Raw genomic sequence first — 22,695 nt, forward strand, 5'->3', positions numbered from 1 at the left:
CCTCTTTTCATCGCTTTTGTGTCCCAACAATGTATTAAACCAATTAGAAAGTGCTGGGCCAAATGCAGTCTGATGATGTAGCTGTGGGCCAGGCTCAGGATGCTGAGGAAGGGTGTATCATTAAGTAAGAACACAAGGTGACTTTGTCACATGACGGCCCTGCTCTCACTTTGTCTGAGCCAGGCGAGAACTGACATTATAGGCAGAAGATGGGGTCTCTCTTTCATTCTCTCCCTCCGTTTTCCTTTCCTATTTTCCACTCATACTCTAGCCCTCTCATTCCCTCATCCTTTCCTCTTTCCACTCATACTCTAGCCCTCTCTCATTACCTCACCCTTTCTCTTTCCATCTCATACTCTAGCCCTCTCTCTCATTACCTCACCCTTTCTCTTTCCATCTCATACTCTAGCCCTCTCTCATCACCTCACCCTTTCCTCTTTTCCACTCATACTCTAGCCCTCTCATTCCCTCATCCTTTCCACTTTTCCATTCATACTCTAGCCCTCTCTCATTACCTCACCCTTTCCTCTTTTCCACTCCATACTCTAGCCCTCTCTCATTCCCTCACCCTTTCTCTTTCCATCTCATACTCTAGCCCTCTCTCATTACCTCACCCTTTCCTCTTTTCCACTCTTACTCTAGCCCTCTCTCATTACCTCACCCTTTCCTCTTTTCCACTCCATACTCTAGCCTCTCTCATTACCTCACCCTTTCCTCTTTTCCTCTTACTCTAGCCCTCTCTCATTACCTCACCCTTTCCTCTTTTCCACTCTTACTCTAGCCCTCTCTCATTACCTCACCCTTTCCTCTTTTCCACTCTTACTCTAGCCCTCTCTCATTACCTCACCCTTTCTCTTTTCCACTCATACTCTAGCCCTCTCTCATTACCTCACCTTTCTCTTTCCACTCTTACTCTAGCCCTCTCTCATTACCTCACCCTTTCCTCTTTTTCACTCTTACTCTAGCCCTCTCTCATTACCTCACCCTTTCCTCTTTTCCACTCTTACTCTAGCCCTCTCTCATTACCTCACCCTTTCCTCTTTTCCACTCTTACTCTAGCCCTCTCTCATTACCTCACCCTTTCCTCTTTTCCACTCATACTCTAGCCCTCTCTCATTACCTCACCCTTTCCTCTTTTCCACTCATACTCTAGCCCTCTCTCATTACCTCACCCTTTCCTCTTTTCCACTCTTACTCTAGCCCTCTCTCATTACCTCACCCTTTCCTCTTTTCCACTCTTACTCTAGCCCTCTCTCATTCCCTCACCCTTTCCTCTTTTCCACTCATACTCTAGCCCTCTCTCATTACCTCACCCTTTCATATTTTCCACTCATACTCTAGCCCTCTCTCATTACCTCACCCTTTACTCTTTTCCACTCTTACTCTAGCCCTCTCTCATTACCTCACCCTTTCCTCTTTTCCACTCTTACTCTAGCCCTCTCTCATTACCTCACCCCTTTCCTCTTTCCACTCTTACTCTAGCCCTCTCTCATTACCTCACCCTTTCCTCTTTTCCACTCTTACTCAGCCCTCTCTCATTCCCTCACCCTTTCCTCTTTTCCACTCTTACTCTAGCCCTCTCTCATTACCTCCCCTCACCTTTCCTCTTTGACCTCATACTCTAGCCCTCTCTCATTACCTCACCCTTTCCTCTTTTCCACTCTTACTCTAGCCCTCTCTCATTCCCTCACCCTTTCCTCTTTTCCACTCTTACTCTAGCCCTCTCTCATTCCCTCACCCTTTCCTCTTTTCCACTCATACTCTAGCCCTCTCTCATTAACTCACCCTTTCATATTTTCCCTCATACTCTAGCCCTCTCTCATTACCTCACCCTTTCCTCTTTTCCTTACTCTAGCCCCTCTCATTACTCTACCCTTTCTCTTTTCCATCATACTCCCCTAGCCCCTCTCTCACCTTTCCTCTTTTCCACTCATACTCTAGCCCTCTCTCATTACCTCACCCTTTCCTCTTTTCCACTCATACTCTAGCCCTCTCTCATTACCTCACCCTTTCCTCTTTCCACTCATATCTAGCCCTTCTCATTACCTCACCCCTTTCCTTTCCACTCATACTCTAGCCCTCTCTCATTACCTCACCCTTTCCTCTTTTCCACTCATACTCTAGCCCTCTCTCATTACCTCACCCTTTCCTCTTTTCCACTCATACTCTAGCCCTCTCTCATTACCTCACCCTTTCATACCTCACTCCTTTCCTTTCTCTTTTCCACTCTTACTCTAGCCCTCTCTCATTACCTCACCCTTTCCTCTTTTCCACTCTTACTCTAGCCCTCTCTCATTCCCTCACCCTTTCTCTTTCCATCTCTCCTCTCCCCATCCATCGTTTCAAATCTCTTCCACCATGTTCATGTCCAGGTTTGTGAGCGTTTGATCGTACAGTGCATGCGTGTGTCAATCACTGATCACTGATCCCAGTGTTTAGGGTCAGGGGTCGTCCCATCCACTCTAAATGAAAACACTATACTGACTGTAGAGCAGATACAGGCTCTGCTGTAGAGGGCATTCCTCAGGGTTAATGAACACTCCCAAATGCTCCCACAATGCTCCCACAACTCTTCCCAGGGCCTAGACAGGCAGAATTATTTCCAGAGCTCCTGTTTCTCCTGGCCTCTCTTGCGGACAGCAGCACTCTGCTCACCTCCTAGTCATGGTTACAGCCAGGCATCTGTCTAATCTCAGCATGGGGGAATAACATGACCCTCTCTGCTCCATTGGGCTACAGCTAGGAGGAGGGGTCACTGTTAGTAGGAATGAGTGTGTGTGTGTGTGAGGGGGACTCTGTAACATAAACTCTGATCAGGTGTTGATTTAAATGACCTGCAGCAGCTGTGGCCCCAGCCTACACACAGACATACAGTTAATTGGATGGTCAGAGAGAGAAAGAGAGGGAGATAGGGGAGAGAAAAAGAAACACCAAAGTGTGCCAACACAGCAGCAAGATTTGTGACCTGTGCCCACAAGAAAAGGGCAACCAGTGAACAATAAACACCATTGTAAATACAACCCATATTTATTATGATTTATTTTCTCTTTTGCATATCGTTACAGAAACTGTATATAGCCATATTATGACATTTGTAATGCCTCCCATTCCTTTAGAAGTTTTGTGAGAGAGTGACAGAGATAGAGAGAGTCTAGACAGAGGGAGAGGTGACAAAAATAAAGATTAAGAGTGAGAAAGAGACAATATGACATTTGTAATGTCTTTATTGTTTTGAAACTGCTGTATGTGTAAAGTTTACTGTTAATTTGTATTATTTATTTCACTTTATATATTATCTACCTCACTTGCTTTGGCAATGTTAACACATGTTTCCCATGCCAATAAAGCCCTTGAATTGAATTGACAGAGACATATAGAGGGACAGAGACAGAGAGAGGTTGTGTGTGATTGTGTTGAGTGAGAAAGAGACAGAGACATATAGAGGGACAGAGACAGAGAGAGGTTGTGTGTGATTGTGTTGAGTGAGAAAGAGACAGAGACAGAGAGAGGTTGTGTGTGATTGTGTTGAGTGAGAAAGAGACAGAGACATATAGAGGGACAGAGACAGAGAGAGGTTGTGTGTGATTGTGTTGAGTGAAAGAGACAGAGACATATAGAGGGACAGAGACAGAGAGAGGTTGTGTGTGATTGTGTTGAGTGAGAAAGAGACAGAGACAGAGAGAGGTTGTGTGTGATTGTGTTGAGTGAGAAAGAGACAGAGACAGAGAGAGGTTGTGTGTGATTGTGTTGAGTGAGAAAGAGACAGAGACAGAGAGAGGTTGTGTGTGATTGTGTTGAGTGAGAAAGAGACAGAGACAGAGAGAGGTTGTGTGATTGTGTTGAGTGAGAAAGAGACAGAGACAGAGAGAGGTTGTTTGTGATTGTGTTGAGTGAAAGAGACAGAGAGAGGTTGTGTGTGATTGTGTTGAGTGAGAAAGAGACAGAGACAGAGAGAGGTTGTGTGTGATTGTGTTGAGTGAGAAAGAGACAGAGACAGAGAGAGGTTGTGTGTGATTGTGTTGAGTGAGAAAGAGACAGAGACAGAGAGAGGTTGTTTGTGATTGTGTTGAGTGAGAAAGAGACAGAGAGAGGTTGTGTGTGATTGTGTTGAGTGAGAAAGAGACAGAGACAGAGAGAGGTTGTGTGTGACTGTGTTGAGTGAGAAAGAGACAGAGACAGAGAGAGGTTGTTTGTGATTGTGTTGAGTGAGAAAGAGACAGAGAGAGGTTGTGTGTGATTGTGTGCTGATCTGTTCTCTGAGAATGTTGACTATTAATAACATCAGAGGCGGCCATATTGAGCACAATAAAGTCGGCAGCTTTATTGTTGTCATTCAAATCTAATCTCTTATGCAAGGAGAAGAAGAAGAATATAGTGTATATTAGCTATGTCTATCACTCTCTCTTTCTCTCTGCAGAACAATGTCACACAACTTTACTAGACACATAACTTTCTCACAGGCTGCATGAGATTCAGTCCTTCTGTAACTCAACAGCTACTTTCTTATCTCCCGCTCGGATTGTTTTTGTCCTGATAGCCTACAATGCTCCCTTTCTCTCTGCTCTCTCCTTAGACAGGTATAATGGTGTCATTCATTCAATAGGACTCAATTTGCTTCTTTACTCGCAGACCAGAAGTCTCTACCTGAATAGTAAATAAACAAAAATTTGACCAACTGGGGACATTTTATTAGTCCCCACAAGGTCAATTGCTATTTCTAGGGGGTTTAGGGTTAGAATTAGTGTTAGGGTTAGAATTAGTGTTAGGGTTAGAATTAAGTTTATGGCTAGGAGCTAGGGTTAGTTTTAGGGTTGGGGTTAGGAGGTAAGTTTAGGTTTAGGGTTAGGGTTAGGGTTAAGGTTAGGTTTTTGGGTTAGGGTTAGGTTTAGGGTTAGGGAAATATGATTTTGAATGGTACTGACTTATGTGTGTGTGTGTGTGTGTGTGTGTGTGTGTGTGTGTGTGTGTGTGTGTGTGTGTGTGTGTGTGTGTGTGTGTGTGTGTGTGTGTGTGTGTGTGTGTGTGTGTGTGTGTGTGTGTGTGTTCTTCGAGGTGGTGTGAAGAGTTACACTTTAAGGTTAAGGATGTCATCGTTGAAGTCCTCACACATGTCAAGTCTTGTCCTCATAGCAAGGGCTTTACGACCGATACCATCACTCTTCACAGCGGCGAAACTGAGCACACACACACACAGCAATATACACACAGCTACACACTTGTCTCACAATTTAACAACCTCTGTTGAGGAACAATTTGCTGAGCAAAAACTTCACCCAACAAAAGGGCTTTAAAGAATTGTAGAATAGTTTAAACAAAGCATATAAACATTTCAGTAAAATCAATCAAACACTGAATAAAACCAATCAAACACTGAATAAAACCAAACACTGAAAAGTCAATAAAGCTTTAGAATTCCACAAGGTTTTTAAAAGCCTGTCATGAAGCACGCCACAGAGAGAATCAAGGTAATTCCTCCCGCAAAGCAAAAATAAGAGACAAAAGGGAACATCGATTCACACAGCAGCCCAGTTATTCATCTCTGCATTGATATTGTGCCTCCCATGTACGCATGCACACACACAACACATACTCCCCCTTTAAACTGCCGCTCATATATTTCATTGCCAGTACAGCCATCATTCACTGTCATTCATTACCAACTGTCTAAGCTGTCAGTCACTATCACTCACCCGTCAATCAGATCGGCTCCAGGCATACAAAGTATCATGAATACCGAGTAGAATATCCCACTCCTCCATGATCTCTTTCACTGTGACTATAGCCTTGAGTGACTGCGATGCTCGCCACCGACAGAATATGTCATTTAACAGGATCTCTGTGCAGTGCAATATGATAATGTATGCAGGTGTATGAGACATTTTCAAAGTGTATGATACGGGTAATGTGCAATGGATGCACTATGTTGAGTTTGTAATATAGAGTGTCCATTTGCATACAACAGTACTAAGACAATGTGTCTAAGAAAATGTTACCCTTGGGGACATTATATACTAAATAAAAATATCAACACAACATGCAACAATTTCAAAGATTTTTCTGAGTTACAGTTCATAAAGGGAAATCAGCCAATGGAAATAAATTCATTAGGGCCAATTCAATGGATTTCACGTGACTGGGCAGGGGTGCAGCCATGGGTGGGCTTGGAGGGCATCCATGTAGGGCATAGGCCAACCCACTTGGCAGCCAGGCCAACCCACTTGGCAGCCAGGCCAACCCACTTGGCAGCCAGGCCAACCCACTTGGCAGCCAGGCCCAGCCAATCAGAATGATTTTTTTTCCCAAAAAAGAGCTTTATTACAGACAGAAACGTGGTTTGCGGTTGTGAGGCTGGTTGAACGTACTGCCAAATTCTCTAAAACGATGGAGGGAGCTTATAGTATAGAAATTAACATGACATTTTCTGGCAATAATTGGACATTCCTGCAGTCAGCATGCCACTGCACGCTCCCTCCCATGAGGCGGCAGGTAGCAGAGTGGTTAGAGCGTTGGTTCAGTAACCAAAAAGTTGCGGTATCAAATCCAGAGCTGACAAGGTAAAAATCTGTTATTCATCCTCTGAGCAAGGCAGTTAACCAATCCAATGTTCCCCGGGCACCGTGGACGTCAATTAAGACAGTCCCCCCCCCCCTTCAGAGGGGTTGGGTTAAATGCAGAAGACACATTTCAGTTGAAGGCATTCAGTTGTTTAACTTTCCTTGTGTTGTGTAGTTTTAGAGTGGCCTTTTATTGACCCCAGCACAAGGTTCACCTGTGTAATGATCATGCTGTTTAATCAGCTTCTTGATATGCCACACCTGTCAAGTGGATGGATTGTCTTGGCAAAGGAGAAATGCTCACTAACAAGGATATGCACAAACTTTGAGAGAAATACGTTTTTTGTGCGTATGGAACATTTCTGTTTTTTTTATTTCAGCTCATGAAACATGGGACCAACACTTTACATGTTGTGTTAATTTTTTTGTTCAGTATAGTTTACCTTTACCTGCCAATGTGATATCAGCTCGACTGACTTCTAACACACACACACACACACACCAGTGATGTCAGTCCCAGGGGTGTGTTTGGGGGTCCCAGGAAGGTCCTGAGAGCAGGAAGTGACCTCATCCCTGATTGTGGCCCCTAACACACTCCCCCAGCACCACGGCGTGGTTCTGTTTCCTGTTGATAGAGACCAGAGAGCAGAGCTGCTGGAATATCTTTATGTATTTATACAGAAACACAATACACACACTCTGTTTAGTGTTAATCAACCGTGACTGACTGAGTACCTCTTTGGTGTGAGCGTATATAAGGGAGAATGCATGCATGCGCACGTGCACAGTCACTAACATACACACAGCAAACTACTAAGTCCCCACTGTTGCTACGATGATTGCACTGTGAATGAGTTACAATAGCACCCTTGTTAGCCAAGCCAGTATAGACAGAACAGAACAGTATATCAGCCTAGCCCCCAGTGTGCTAGCAGCAGCAGTATATCTGCCTAGCTTCTGTGTGTTAACTATCCCATCACAATGAACCCAGTGAGGACTGAGGAGGGACAGCTAAGGTGTCAGCAGCTCTCTCTAGTATGATCTGGATCAGCTACAGGCTGCCAGCATATAAATATAACATATAGTACATAAACTTACACAGAGGAATTGTGTGTGTGTGTGTGTGTGTGTGTGTGTGTGTGTGTGTGTGTGTGTGTGTGTGTGTGTGTGTGTGTGTGTGTGTGTGTGTGTGTGTGTGTGTGTGTGTGTGTGTGTGTGTGTGTGTGTGTGTGTGTGTGTGTGTGTGCATGTGTGTGTGTGTGTTCGTGTGTGTCTTGTCTGCTCTGGGGTGCTCTAGGGTGTTGTATATCCAGCACTGGTCTCCTTAACCACTCTCTGAGGGCCCTAGTGAACACAATACCTGTCTGTCTGTTAGCTATGGGGCATGTCGGGCCCCTCTGAGTGAACAATGCTCCTGTTTGTGTAAGTTAATGTGCTCTGCTGAGTTCATGTTAAACCACTCTAAGAATCGCATACTGTAGCACTGTAGTCCCCAGGCCTACCTCTCTCACTACACTACCACCAAGGGAATGTCACTACAACCCTGCAATCATTACTCAACAGAGAGGGGGGAAGAGAGGCAGAAATGGAGTGAGAGAGAGAGAGATGGATTTGGTCAAATAATGTGGTCCAAGGAAAGACTATGATTATATTAGAGAGGTAGAAGGACATTTGTCTTCACCAATGTTGTCTAGCAAAGGATTTTGATTACAAATGTGGTTTATGTAGATGCTGGTGATCCTATACACCCACAGTTTGATCTAACTTCTGGGCTTCTGTCTCTACTGCCTCTGGTGCTAAACTCTGGGTCTTTGTACACACTGAAACTCAAAATAGACTCGAAATCCCAATTGTAAGTCATTTGTATTGTCCACATACAATGAGTCTACAAAACATTATGAACACCTGCTCTTTCCATGACATAGACTCACCAGGTGAATCTAGGTGAAGGCTGTGATCCCTTATTAAATCTACTTCAATCAGTGTAGATGAAGGAGAGGAAACAGGTTAAATAAAGAAGGATTTTTAAGCCTTGAGACAATTGAGCCGTGGTTTGTGTAGGTGTTCCATTCAGAGGGTGAATTGGCAAGACATAATATTGAAGTGCCTTTGAATGGGGTTTGGTAGTAGGTGCCAGGCGCACCGTTTTATGTATAGAACCGCAATGCTTCTGGGTTTTTCACGCGTAACAGTTTCCCATGTCTATTAAGGTTGGTTCACCACCCAAAGGACATCCAGCCAACTTGACACAATTGTGGGAAGCATTGGAGTCAACAAGGGTTCCTTGAGTGGCGTATAGCGGTCTAAGACAATGCATTGAGTCCCATAGGGTGGCGCACAATTGGCCCAGCGTCGTCCGGGTTAGGGGAAGGTTTGGCCGTGGTAGGGCGTCAATGTAAGTAAGAATTTGTTCCTAACTGACTTGCATAGTTAAATAAAGGTTAAATTAAACAAATCAAATACATGGGCCAGTATCCCTGTGGAACGCTTTCAACAGCTTGTAGAGTTCATGCCCAGACAAATTGAGGCTGTTCAGAGGGCAAAGGGGGGAGAGGGGATGCAACGCAATATTAGGAAGGTGTTCTTAATGTTTTGTACACTCAGTGTATGTACAGCATGGATGGATATCTAGCGTGTGTGTGTGAGCGCGCATGCATTTACATTACATTACATTTAAGTCATTTAGCAGACGCTCTTATCCAGAGCGACTTACAAATTGGAGCATTCACCTTATGACATCCAGTGGAACTGCCACTTTACAATAGTGCATCTAAATCTTTTAAGGGGGGTGAGAAGGATTACTTTATCCTATCCTAGGTATTCCTTAAAGAGGTGGGGATTCAGGTGACTCCGGAAGGTGGTGATTGACTCCGCTGTCCTGGCGTCGTGAGGGAGTTTGTTCCACCATTGGGGGTCCAGAGTTTGTTCCACCATTGGGGGGCCAGAGCAGCGAACAGTTTTGACTGGGCTGAGCGGGAACTGTACTTCCTCAGTGGTAGGGAGGCGAGCAGGCCAGTGGTGGATGAACGCAGTGCCCTTGTTTGGGTGTAGGGCCTGATCAGAGCCTGGAGGTACTGAGGTGCCGTTCCCCTCACAGCTCCGTAGGCAAGCACCATGGTCTTGTAGCGGATGCGAGCTTCAACTGGAAGCCAGTGGAGAGAGCGGAGGACGGGCTGCGGCGTTCTGGATGAGTTGTAGGGGTTTAATGGCACAGGCAGGGAGCCCAGCCAACAGCGAGTTGCAGTAATCCAGACGGGAGATGACAAGTGCCTGGATTAGGACCTGCGCCGCTTCCTGTGTGAGGCAGGGTCGTACTCTGCGGATGTTGTAGAGCATGAACCTACAGGAACGGGCCACCGCCTTGATGTTAGTTGAGAACGACAGGGTGTTGTCCAGGATCACGCCAAGGTTCTTAGCGCTCTGGGAGGAGGACACAATGGAGTTGTCAACCGTGATGGCGAGATCATGGAACGGGCAGTCCTTCCCCGGGAGGAAGAGCAGCTCCGTCTTGCCGAGGTTCAGCTTGAGGTGATGATCCGTCATCCACACTGATATGTCTGCCAGACATGCAGAGATGCGATTCGCCACCTGGTCATCAGAAGGGGGAAAGGAGAAGATTAATTGTGTGTCGTCTGCATAGCATGCGTGTGTGTGTGCGAACCTCTTTGTGTTAAATAAATAAAGGTTATATAAAAATAAATAAAAGTGTCCATCTGGCTGTGGTATAGTCCAGCTACTGGACCCACACCTATAGAGCTGACTCCTATTGATTCTCTGACATGCCTAGAGCTCTTCTGTTATTGGTTGTCAATGGCATGCCTAGAGCTCTTCTGTTATTGGTTGTCAATGGCATGCCTAGAGCTCTTCTGTTATTGGTTGTCAATGGCATGCCTAGAGCTCTTCTGTTATTGGTTGTCAATGGCATGCCTAGAGCTATTCTGTTATTGGTTGTCAATGGCATGCCTAGAGCTCTTCTGTTATTGGTTGTCAATGGCATGCCTCGAGCTCTTCTGTTATTGGTTGTCAATGGCATGCCTAGAGCTCTTCTGTTATTGGTTGTCAATGGCATGCCTAGAGCTCTTCTGTTATTGGTTGTCAATGGCATGCCTAGAGCTCTTCTGTTATTGGTTGTCAATGGCATGCCTAGAGCTCTTCTGTTATTGGTTGTCAATGGCATGCCTAGAGCTCTTCTGTTATTGGTTGTCAATGGCATGCCTAGAGCTCTTCTGTCTTTGGTTGTCAATGGCATGCCTAGAGCTCTTCTGTTATTGGTTGTCAATGGCATGCCTAGAGCTCTTCTGTTATTGGTTGTCAATGGCATGCCTAGAGCTCTTCTGTTATTGGTTGTCAATGGCATGCCTAGAGCTCTTCTGTTATTGGTTGTCAATGGCATGCCTAGAGCTCTTCTGTTATTGGTTGTCAATGGCATGCCTAGAGCTCTTCTGTTATTGGTTGTCAATGACATGCCTAGAGCTCTTCTGTTATTGGTTGTCAATGGCATGCCTAGAGCTCTTCTGTTATTGGTTGTCAATGGCATGCCTAGAGGCAAGTATGAGCGTGTAATATTTTATTTGTCATTTTTATTTAACTAGGCAAGTCAGTTAAGAACAAATTCTTATTTACAATGACGGCCTACACCAGCCAAACCCGGAAAACGCTGGGCCAATTGTGCGCTGCCCTATGGGACTCCCAATCATGGCCAGTTGTGATACAGCCTGGATATGAACCAGGGTGTCTGTAGTGACGCCTCAAGCACTGAGATGTAGTGCCATAGACTGCTGCACCCCTCGGGAGCCAGATAGCCCTAACATGTGGACTGGATTAGACTGGACTGGGCTGTGACTTTATACTTGGTTCTAGAGTTATTTGGAGTGGACTGTGAAGTTACTGTAGTATAGCAATGGAAGTGGGTTTGAGAGACTAAATCATATTATAGTGTCAAATGTTGAGGTTTAAAGATAATTTCAGTCTGTGAAAAGACAGGCTGGAAGAGGAAAGGAGAATAGTGAATGAGAAATGGAGAAGAAGAGAGAGATAGAGGAAGGAGAGAAAGAAAGACAGATGTGAAGCCATGGAAATCAAAAGGCTTTCTGTTGCACTTCCACCCCATTCCAACCCACTGCTGATCCCTGGCAGGTTTTCACCACAGACCTTTTCTTCTGATATTCTCTCTCAACTCAATGGCATACCAGCCCTCTACACACACACACATACACACACACACACGCACACACACGCGCGCACACAGGCACGCATGCACACACACACACACGCACACACACACACACACACACACACAACACACACACACACACACACACACACACACACACACACACACACACACACACACACACACACACACACACACACACACACACACACACACACACACACACACACACACACACACACACACACACACACACACACACACAAGCTTGTGCAAGAGGAGGGAGTAGAGGCACTGTAAGAGTATCTCTCAGGGTAGCTAGTAGGCTTCCGCCTTAGTGGCTGACTTAATGACTGAGTGAGAGAATGACAGAGGAGGAGTGGACTCTCTCTCTTCTTCTCTCTCTCTCTCTCTCTGCAGAATTCTTCCAGTCCCTCCTGGCAGGCGATTGGAACGGGAACAGCTTTTCTGTGATTCAGGATACACACACAAAGCATTCTGGACACTGTCAGCTAATGCTCTGGGAAGGGAGCAGAGTTTTTGGAAATATGTGGACAGGTTATTGAGTGAAGTTGGAGTGTTTTTGTGAAGTTGGGGGAAGAGGTACATTGAGTGAGTGAAATTAAAGTCAACTTGGGACAGTGTGATAGTTGGACTGGCTTTGTCCTGATTGTTTGGAAGGACTATGGCAGGGGCAGGCATTACCAGGAAGGGTTCTGGAAGACCCTCGTACTACTACAGGTTTCTGGGACGCACTCGTCTCCAACGGCAACGCAGCAGGTCCCGCAGCCGCAGCAGACCAGCAGCCAGCAGGGGTAACACAGACCAATATGATCCCCCTCTCTCTCTCTCACTCTCTCTCTCTCTCTCTCTCTCTCTCTCTCTCTCCACTTCTCTCTCTCTCCCCTTCTCTCTCTCCCCTTCTCTCCCTCTATCTCTCTCTCTCTCTCACACTCTCTCTCTCTCTCTCTCTCTCTCACTTTCTCTCTCTCTCTCTCACTCTCTCTCTCTCTCTCTTTCTCTCTCTCTCTCTCTCTCTCTCTCTCTCTCTCTCTCTCTCTCTCTCTCTCTCCACTTTTCTCTCTCTCTCCCCTTCTCTCTCTCCCCTTCTCTCCCCTTCTCTCCCTCTATCTCTCTCTCTCTCTCTCTCTCTCTCTCTCTCTCTTGCCAAAGCAAGTGAGGTAGATAATATATAAAGTGAATATATAAAGTGAAATAAACAATAAAAATTAACAGTAAACATTACACATACAAAAGTTTCAAAACAATAAAGCAGTAAACAAATGTCATATTATATACAGTGTTTTAACAATGTACAAATGGTAAAGGACACAAGATAAAAGAAATAAGCATAAATATGGGTTGTATTTACAATGGTGTGTGTTCTTCACTGGTTGCCCTTTTCTCGTGGCAACAGGTCACAAATCTTGCTGCTGTGATGGCACACTCTTCTCTCTCTCTCTGCCTGTCTCTCTCTTTCTCTCTCTTTCTTTCTCTCTCTCTTTCACTCTCTCTCTCTCTCTCTCTCTCTCTCTCTCTCTCTCTCTCTCTCTCTCTCCCTCTCTCTCTCTTTCTCTCCTCTCTATCTGTCTTTCTCTCTCTCTGTCTCTATCTCTCTCTCTCTCTCCCTCTCTCTCTCTTTCTCTCCTCTCTATCTGTCTTTCTCTCTCTCTGTCTCTCTCTCTGTCTCACTCTTTCTCTCTCTTTCTCTCTCTCGCTCTCTCTTCTCTCTCTGTCTCTCTCTCTGTCTCTGTCTCACTCTTTCTCTCTCTTTCTCTCTCTCTCTCTCTCTCTCTCTCTCTCTCTCTCTCTCTCTCTCTCTCTCTCTCTCTCTCTCTCTCTCTCTCTCTCTCTCTCTCTCTGTCTCTCTCTCTGACTCTCTCTTTCTCTCTCTCTCTGTCTCTCTCTCTGTCTCTCTCTTTCTCTCTCTCGCTCTTTCAATCTTTCTATTGAATGAAATTCAATGGGGCTTTATTGGCATGGGAAACAAATGCTAACATTGCCAAAGCAAATGGAATAAACGATCACAAACAACATTAAACACACAAAAGTTTCAAAAGAGAAAGATGTTTGAAATTTCTCTCTCTCACTATCACTCACTATTTAATTCTCTCTGTATGTCAATTATATATCTGATGACTTAGTTTCCATTGAGGTGTAAGTCAGGTTTAATCATTACATTCTCATATCACTCTCTCTCGGTCTCCTCAAAATCAAAACAACAACGCAAACACTTGTGACAACTACAATTTTCAGTGTAGCTAAGCTGTTGAGTACAACCAGGGCCTGTTTCTGCTTTTTTTATACAGAGGTTTGCATTGTTTATATCTTTGTTTATAGCTTTTATAGGGTCACACACACATCTGTCTGTTGCCTCTGTTATGGCAGAAAACAGCAACGCTCTCTGAGTTGTCCTTCAGCAGTTTGCTGTGGGCTGTGTTTGATCAATGAGTTTGTTACGATAATTACATCCAGAAGGTTTTCCTTTAACAGAGTACACAACCTACAGTCAGTACACACCTGATTTCCCTTCCCCTGTAGCCAGCTGCTCTTCTTGCTATGTGCTGTATTTATAAGTTGTAGCCAGTTGAAGATGTCAGTTGAGGAAGTGTGTTTATAGTTTGTTCAAGTCGCAGTACATCTGTTAGTGGATATGGATACAAGACAGTTGGGACAGTTAGCGTTCAAACAGACAGACAGGTGGTCGACAGGGACAGACAGAATATGCTCCAGCTGAGCTGATGTAACCAGACTACAGTAGGGATAGTTACAGGTTCCAACATGCCTGTCGTAATTTCATTGTGAATGTCTGTCAGAAGCTACAGTAAAATCGTTACAAAGGTGCTGTCTTTCAGGATGAGATAATAGGGCTTTGATGTCTCTGTCATTACTTTTTGTCAAAGTGCACACACTCTCCTAGACACAAAGTTCACACACTCTCCTAGACACAAAGTTCACACACAAATATAGAGAAAGACATACACAGTACACAAACAGAGAGAGACAGACATGCACACGCAGACACAAACAAGTACATAGATATTCACACACACAACAACAACAAAAATATGTTATTGGTCACGTACACATATTTGCAGATGTTATGGCAGGTTCAGGAAAATGCTTGTATTTCTAGCTCCAACAATGCAGTAATAATACCTAGCAATACAAAACGATACGAAGAAGAGAAGAGAAGAGAAGAGAAGAGAAGAGAAGAGAAGAGAAGAAGAGAAGAAGAGAAGAAGAGAAGAAGAGAAGAGAAGAGAAGAGAAGAGAAGAGAAGAGAAGAGAAGAGAAGAGAAGAGAAGAAGAGAAGAGAAGAGAAGAGAAGAGAAGAGAAGAGAAGAGAAGAGGAGAGAAGAGAAGAGAAGAGAAGAGAAGAGAAGAGAAGAGAAGAGAAGAGAGAGAGGAGAGGAGAGGAGAGGAGAGGAGAGAAGAGAAGAGAAGAGAAGAGAAGAGAAGAGAAGAGAAGAGAAGAGAAGAGAAGAGAAGAGAAGAGAAGAGAAGAGAAGAGAAGAGAAGAGGAGCTAACTCTGTAATCATCCACCCTGTATGTGGTCTCCCCCATTATATACACATGGGTCCTGTGGAACTGCACACAAACATTGCTATTGCTATAGCACCACTGGTATTGCAGTGGTCTTATAGTCTTGTTTGTTTCGGCCAGGGTCACTGAATCAATTCTAAGGAAAGACTTAGGGAATGGGATGACACTTTTGTGTGTGTGTGTGTGTCTGGCCTGCCCTTGTTTGTCTCTCAGTGGAACAGCTCCTATCGTTGCTCGTCTTATCATGTCTCGTCTAGAATTGTACCGGACGGTAGTTTATTCACATTTACATATTCAAACCGGTTGTTATGGCTTCTCTTATCTCACCACCTGGGTACAATAATAAAGTCATTTAATCAGACACACATACAGGCACACACACACACAGACATAGGTAGACACACATAGACGTTTAGTCTGTGAAGGACTTGGCCTGTGAAGCGCTTCAGTGAGTGAGGGATGGAGAGAAGGTGAGAGAGAGACACAGAGAGAAAGAGAGAGACAGAGAGGTAATTATAGTGTAGTGTATGGTATTGTAGTGTATTAAGCAGAGCATTTGGAAAGTATTCAGACCCCTTGAATTGTTCCACATTTTGTTACGTTACAGCCGTATTCTAAAATGGATCTACACACAATACCCCATTATGACAAAGCAAAAACAGGTTTTTAGACATTTTTGCAAATTAAAAACTGAAATATCACATTTATATAAGTATTTAGACCCTTTACTCAGTACTTTGTTAAAGCACCTTAGGCAGTGATTACAGTCTGGAGTCTTCTTGGGTATGACGCTACAAGCTTGGTACACCTGTACTTGGGGAGTTTCTCCCATTCTTCTCTGCAGATCCTCTCAAGCTCTGTCAGGTTGGATGGGGAGCGTCGTTGCACAGCTATATTCAGGTCTCTCCAGAGATGTTAGATTGGGTTCAGTTCTCTGGCTGGGCCGCTCAAGGACATTCAAAGACTTGTCCCGAAGCCACTCCTGCGTTGTCTTGGCTGTGTGCTTAGGGTTGTTGTCCTGTTGGAAGGTGAACATTCACCCATCTGAGGTCCTGAGTGCTCTAGAGCAGGTTTTCATAAAGCATTTCTTTGTACTTTGCTCTGTTCATCTTTGCCTCGATCCTGACCTGTCTCCCAGTCCCTGCCGATTAAAATCATCCCCACAGGATGATGCTGCCACCACCATGCTTCACCATCGGGATGGTGCCAGGTTTCCTCCAGATGTGACGCTTGGCATATCAGACCAGAGAATCTTGTTTGTCATGGTCTGAGTCCTTTAGGTGCCTTTTGGCAAACTCCAAACGGGCTGTCATGGTGGAGTGCTGCAGAGATGGTTGTCCTTCTGGAAGGTTCTCCCATCTCCACAGAGGAACTCTGGAGCTCTGTCAGAGTGACCATCGGGTCTTGTTCATCTTCCTGACCAAGGCCCTTCTCCCCCATTTGCTCAGTTTGGCAGACATCTCTAGGAAGAGTCTTTGTGGTTCCAAACTGCTTCCATTTAAGAATGATTGAAGCCACTGTGTTCTTGGGGACCTTCAATGCTGCAGAATTGTTTTGGTACCCTTCCCCAGATCTGTGCCTCGACACAATCCTGTCTCAGAGCCCTACGGACAATTCCTTCAACCTCATGGCTTGGTTTTTGCTCTGACATGCACTGTCAACTGTGGGAACTTATATAGACAGGTGTGTGCCTTTCCAAGTCATATCCACTCAATTGAATTTACCACAGGTGGACTCCAATCAAGTTGTAGAAACATCACAAGAATGATCAATGGAAACAGGATGCACCTGAGCTCAATTTTGAGTCTCATAGCAAAGGGTCTGAATACTTATGTAAATAAGGTATTTCTGGGGGGTTTTCTTATATACATTTGCTACAATTTCTAAAAACAAGTTTTCGCTTTGTCATTATGTGGTATTGTGTGTACAAACATTTTTCTACACTTGCATTAACGTCTGCTAACCATGTGTATGTGACCGATACAATTTGATTTGTAGATCAGGATTTGTATTTATTTCAACGATTTTATAATAAGACTGTAATGTAACAAAATGTTGAAAAAGTCTAGGGGTCTGAATACTTTCCGAATGCACTGTATTATGTATTATCGTGTAGTGTATAGTGTAGTGTAGTGTGTGTTTGTGTGCTTTTGGTTGTCCTCTCCTATACAGGCCTTAATCTTGTTTTTCACCTTCTCTATCTCTCCATCACACTCTCAATTCAATTCAAGGGCTTTATTGGCATGGGAAACATGTGTTAACATTGCCAAAGCAAGTGAGGTAGATAATATATGAAGTTAATATATAAAGTGAAATAAACAATACAAATTAACAGTACACTCTCTCTATCTCTCCATCACACTCTCTCGATCTCTCCATCACACTCTCTCTATCTCTCCATCACACTCTCTCTATCGCTCCATCACACTCTCTCTCTCTCCATCACACTCTCTCTATCTCTCCATCACACTCTCTCTATCTCTCCATCACACTCTCTCTATCTCTCCATCACACTCTCTATCGCTCCATCACACTCTCTCTCTCCATCACACTCTCTCTATCTCTCCATCACACTCTCTCTATCGCTCCATCACACTCTCTCTCTCTCCATCACACTCTCTCTATCTCTCCATCACACTCTCTCTATCTCTCCATCACACTCTCTCTATGTCTCCATCACACTCTCTCTATGTCTCCATCACACTCTCTCTATCTCCATCACATACTCCCCCTCTCTCTCTCCGTTCATTCTCACCAACACACACTTTATATCAGTGCACCATCCAGCAGCAGCTGTTGAATGAAGGTTGTGTAACATTCATTTACACATGCAAGCACACACACACACACACACACACACACACACACACACACACACACACACACACACACACACACACACACACACACACACACACACACACACACACACACACACACACACACACACACACACACACACACACACACACACACACACACACATTGTTGTTTCCTATCCATGTGTGTCACACTGAACTAGCAAGTAGTGAGGAAGTGAAGCAGGCCTGTGTATGGGAAACATGGCTGCACCAACATGGGGCTGAACGATGAGTCAGTTTCCAAAACCCAAGCTCATTTATAGCTAAACACAGGAAACTGGAACACGTCCTGTCTCTGACGCCTGTACTCTGTTGTTATACTGATATACTGTTAGATCATCATGATGTTTAACCCAGGATTTTAGCCCTGGTTGTCGTCATAAAGCCGGTGGCATTAGAAGCTGCTCTCTACAGTACCTAAACCAGCCAGGACTAGACTAGACTGGGAGGAGGTTTGAGCCTGGAAGCCGCTTCCTACACAAGCCTGCACTGGCATAGCTGGAGAGGGGCCAGATGACTGAGCACTCCTCAGTCCCAAACAGACTCCAATAACGGGAAGACAGGTGCTGGTTGATTCCCCCTAATCCTGGAGATGTACCCTCAGATTACCATAGGGACCAGAGGGAACAGAGAGAGTGGTTTGACTGTGGGTGTCAGGGGAAAGGGAGGTAGAGGAAAGACTGTGATTCTACCCATCCTTCTCTCTCTAAGACCCTCCTGTCAACACTCCAACACACACACACACCCACTCACACTCTGCCCCGCAGTGCATTCGTTTAGTCAATTCATCTTTAAACCTATTAGTTTACTTTTAGCATCTTGTATTCCCTATTTGGGTATGTACATGTTTGTTGTGTGTCTGTGTTGTATAGGCCATGTTGTGTTAGGTGCTGTGTGTTATTGTTTCAGCTCTGTTCTGTGTCACGCAGTAGCATTCTGTCTGTTCTTTATGACACTGTAACATTTGATGTGTTCTATCTGGTTGGACCAGGCCTTGGAAGGTTAGAGGGGTCTCAGACAGCACTTACAAGAATGCTGAACCTATGTTGCTCTCTCTGCAAAAACATCCACTTCCTCCTCCTCTTGCCTCCTCCAGCCCGCCTTTCCCACAAACACACAGACAAAGGCCCTCCGCAGCCAACCTAAACAAGAAATAGGCCCCCTCTCTCACTGTCTCACTCTCTCACTCTCTCACTGTCTCACTGTCTCACTCTCTCTCTCTCTCTCTCTCTCTCTCTCTCTCTCTCTCTCTCTCTCTCTCTCTCTCTCTCTCTCTCAATTCAATTCAATTCAAGGTCTTTATTGGCATGGGAAACATGTGTTAACATTGCCAAAGCAAGTGAGGTAGATAATATATAAAGTGAATATATAAAGTGAAATAAACAATAAAAATTAACAGTAGACATCACACATACAGAAGTTTCAAAACAATAAAGACATTACAAATGTCATATTATATATATATATACAGTGTTTTAACAATGTACAAATGGTAAAGGACACAATATAAAATAAATAAGCATAGATATGGGTTGTATTTACAATGGTGTGTGTTCCTCACTGGTTGCCCTTTTCTCGTGGCAACAGGTCACAAATATTGCTGCTGTGATGGCACACTGTGGAATTTCACCCAGTAGATATGGAAGTTTTTCAAAATTGGATTTGTTTTCGAATTCTTTGTGGATCTGTGTAATCTGAGGGAAATATGTCTCTCTAATATGGTCATACATTGGGCAGGAGGTTAGGAAGTGCAGCTTAGTTTCCACCTCATTTTGTGGGCAGTGAGCACATAGCCTGTCTTCTCTTGAGAGCCATGTCTGCCTACGGTGGCCTTTCTCAATAGCAAGGCTATGCTCACTGAGTCTGTACATAGTCAAAGCTTTCCTTGCCGCTGTGTACTCTCTGTGTAGGGCCAAATAGCATTCTAGTTTGCTCTGTTTTTTTGTTAATTCTTTCCAATGTGTCAAGTAATTATCTTTTTGTTTTCTCATGATTTGGTTGGGTCTCATTGTGCTGCTGTCCCAGGGCTCTGTAGGGTGTGTTTGTGTTTGTGAACAGAGCCCCAGGACCAGCTTGCTTAGGGGACTCTTCTCCAGGTTCATCTCTCTGTAGGTGATGGCTTTGTTGTGGAAGGTTTGGGAATCGCTTCCTTTTAGGTGGTTATAGGCTCTTTTCTGGATTTTGATCATTAGTGGGTATCGGCCTAATTCTGCTCTGCATGCATTATTTGGTGTTCTATGTTGTACACAGAGGATATTTTTGCAGAATTCTGTGTGCAGAGTCTCAATTTGGTGTTTGTCCCATTTTGTGAATTCTTGGTTGGTGAGCAGACCCCAGACCTCACAACCATAAAGGGCAATGGGCTCTATGACTGATTCAAGTATTTTTTAGCCAAATCCTAATTGGTATGTTGAAATTTATGTTCCTTTTGATGTCTCTCTCTTTCTCTCTCTCGCTCTCTCTCTCTCTCTCTCTCTCTCTCTCTCTCTCTCTCTCTCTCTCTCTCTCTCTCTCTCTCTCTCTCTCTCTCTCAATTCTGTTCTATTCTAAAGGCTTTATTTGGAGTTGGAAACATGGAAGTGGAACAGACAAGAAACGAAAGGGAAATAAATAATAAGAAATTAACAGTAAATATTACACAAGTTCAAAAATAATATAAACATTTCAAACGTGATATTATTGGCTATGTACAGTGTTGTAACAATGTGCAAGTAGTTGAACTATGAAAGTGAAAATAAATAAACAGATAAATATATGTTGCATTTACATTGTTGTTTGTGCTCCACTGGTTGCCCTTTTCTTGTGGCAACAGATCACAAATCTTGCTGCTGTGGTGGCACACTGTGTTATTTCACCCAGTAGATAGGGGAGTTTATCAAGATTGGATTTGTTTTCAAATTCTTTGTGGATCTGTGTAATCTGAGGGAAATACAGTCTGTGTCTCTAATATGGCGGTACATTTGGCAGGAGGTTAGGAAGTGCAGCTCGGTTTCCACCTTGTGGGCAGTGTGCACATAGCCTGTCTTTTCTTGAGAGCCAGATATGCCAATGGTGGCATCTCTCAATAGCAAGGCTATGCTTACTAAGTCTGTATATAGTTAAAGCTTTTCTTAATTTTTGGGCACTCACAGTGGTCAGGTATTCTGCCACTGTGTACTCTCTGTTTAGGGCCAAATAGCATTCTAGTTTGCTCTGTTTTTTGGTAGATTTGTTTTAGATCAGCTTTTAATATTGCACATAGACTTTGGCTTCCATCAATGTAATTGTCCGCATCATTTCCAATCCCCTATATATTTTCCTTTATTATTGTCCCCGAAACCTACCATCAGTCCCCTAATTGGAGTACACTAATGGACAACAACTCTAAGGCTTCTGCTTCCAGCGTATACATACTATATGAACACAGTAAACTCAGCAAAGAAAGAAACGTCCCTTTTTCAGGATCCTGTCTTTCAAAGTAAATTCGTAAAAATCCAAATAACTTCACAGATCTTCATTGTAAAGGGTTTAAAAACTGTTCCCCATGCTTGTTCAGTGAACCATGAACAATTAATGAACATGCACCTGTGGAATGGTCGTTAAGACGCATCTTACAGACGGTAGGTCACAGTTATGAAAACTTAGGACACTAAAGAGGCCTTTCTACTGACTCTGAAAAACACCAAAAGAAAGATGCCCAGGGTCCCTGCTCATCTGCGAGAACGTGCCTTAGGCATGCTGCAAGGAGGCATGAGGACTGCAGATGTGGCCAGGGCAATAAATTGCAATGTCCGTATTGTGAGACACCTAAGACAGCGCTACAGGGAGATATGATGGACAGCTGTGTAACACCTGTAACAACACCTGCACAGGATCCGTACATCCGAACATCACACCTGCGGGACAGGTACAGGATGGCAACAACAACTTCCCGGGATACACCAGGAATGCACAATCCCTCCATCAGTGCTCAAACTGTCCGCAATATGCTGAGAGAGGCTGGACTGAGAACTTGTATGCCTATTGTAAGGAAAGTCCTCACCAGACATCACTGGAAACAACGTTGCCTATGGGCACAAACCAACCGTCGTTGGACCAGACAGGACTGGCAAAAAGTGCTCTTCACTGACTAGTCGCTATTTTATCTCACCAGGGGTGATGGTCGGATTTGCGTTTATTGTTGAAGAAATGAGCGTAACACTGATGCCTGTACTCTGGAGAGGGATCAATTTGGAGGTGGAGGGTCTGTCATAGTCTGGGGCGGTGAGTCACAGCATCATCGGACTGAGCTTGTTGTCATTGCAGGCAATCTCAACGCTGTGCATTACAGGGAAGACATCCTCTTCCCTCATGTGGTACCCTTCATGCAGGCTCATCCTAGCATGACCCTCCAGCATGACAATGCCACCAGCCATACTGCCCGTTCTGTGCGTGATTTCCTGCAAGACAGGAATCTCAGTGTTCTGCTATGGCCAGCGAAGAGCCCGGATCTCAATCCCATTGAGCACGTCTGGGACCTGTTGGATCGGAGGGTGAGGGGAGAAATGTCCGGGAACTTGCAGGTGCCTTGGTGGAAGAGTG

At 44.4% G+C, this 22,695-nt stretch overlaps 1 protein-coding gene and 2 long non-coding RNA genes across 5 annotated transcripts in view; 2 read left to right on the forward strand and 1 right to left on the reverse strand.

Moving 5' to 3' along the window:
* Positions 1-725: 725 nt before the first annotated feature.
* Positions 726-1,435, reverse strand: LOC127925436 (uncharacterized). Its single transcript, XR_008120964.1, has 3 exons — positions 1,121-1,435; positions 980-1,073; positions 726-842 (listed from the first exon to the last, which is right to left on the reverse strand). It is a non-coding gene; the product is annotated as an uncharacterized LOC127925436 (long non-coding RNA).
* Positions 1,436-3,014: 1,579 nt separating this feature from the next.
* On the forward strand, positions 3,015-4,754 carry LOC127925435 (uncharacterized). Of its 3 annotated transcripts, none has more exons than XR_008120961.1 (3): positions 3,015-3,574; positions 3,638-3,825; positions 3,910-4,754. It is a non-coding gene; the product is annotated as an uncharacterized LOC127925435 (long non-coding RNA). The 3 variants fall into 3 exon arrangements; XR_008120963.1 differs by having other exon boundaries at positions 3,685-3,825; XR_008120962.1 differs by having other exon boundaries at positions 3,015-3,509.
* Positions 4,755-11,969: 7,215 nt separating this feature from the next.
* The window catches only part of LOC127925433 (disabled homolog 2-interacting protein-like), a 57,979-nt gene continuing 47,253 nt past the window's right edge, over positions 11,970-22,695 (forward strand). Inside the window, exon 1 of the mRNA XM_052510308.1 lies at positions 11,970-12,542. Coding sequence (XP_052366268.1) covers positions 12,413-12,542 — 130 coding nt within the window. The 5' untranslated portion in view covers positions 11,970-12,412. The remainder of the gene's footprint in view (positions 12,543-22,695) is intronic.

The sequence above is a fragment of the Oncorhynchus keta genome, unplaced genomic scaffold (genome assembly GCF_023373465.1).
Source record: "Oncorhynchus keta strain PuntledgeMale-10-30-2019 unplaced genomic scaffold, Oket_V2 Un_contig_5562_pilon_pilon, whole genome shotgun sequence".
NCBI classification, from domain to species: domain Eukaryota; kingdom Metazoa; phylum Chordata; class Actinopteri; order Salmoniformes; family Salmonidae; genus Oncorhynchus; species Oncorhynchus keta.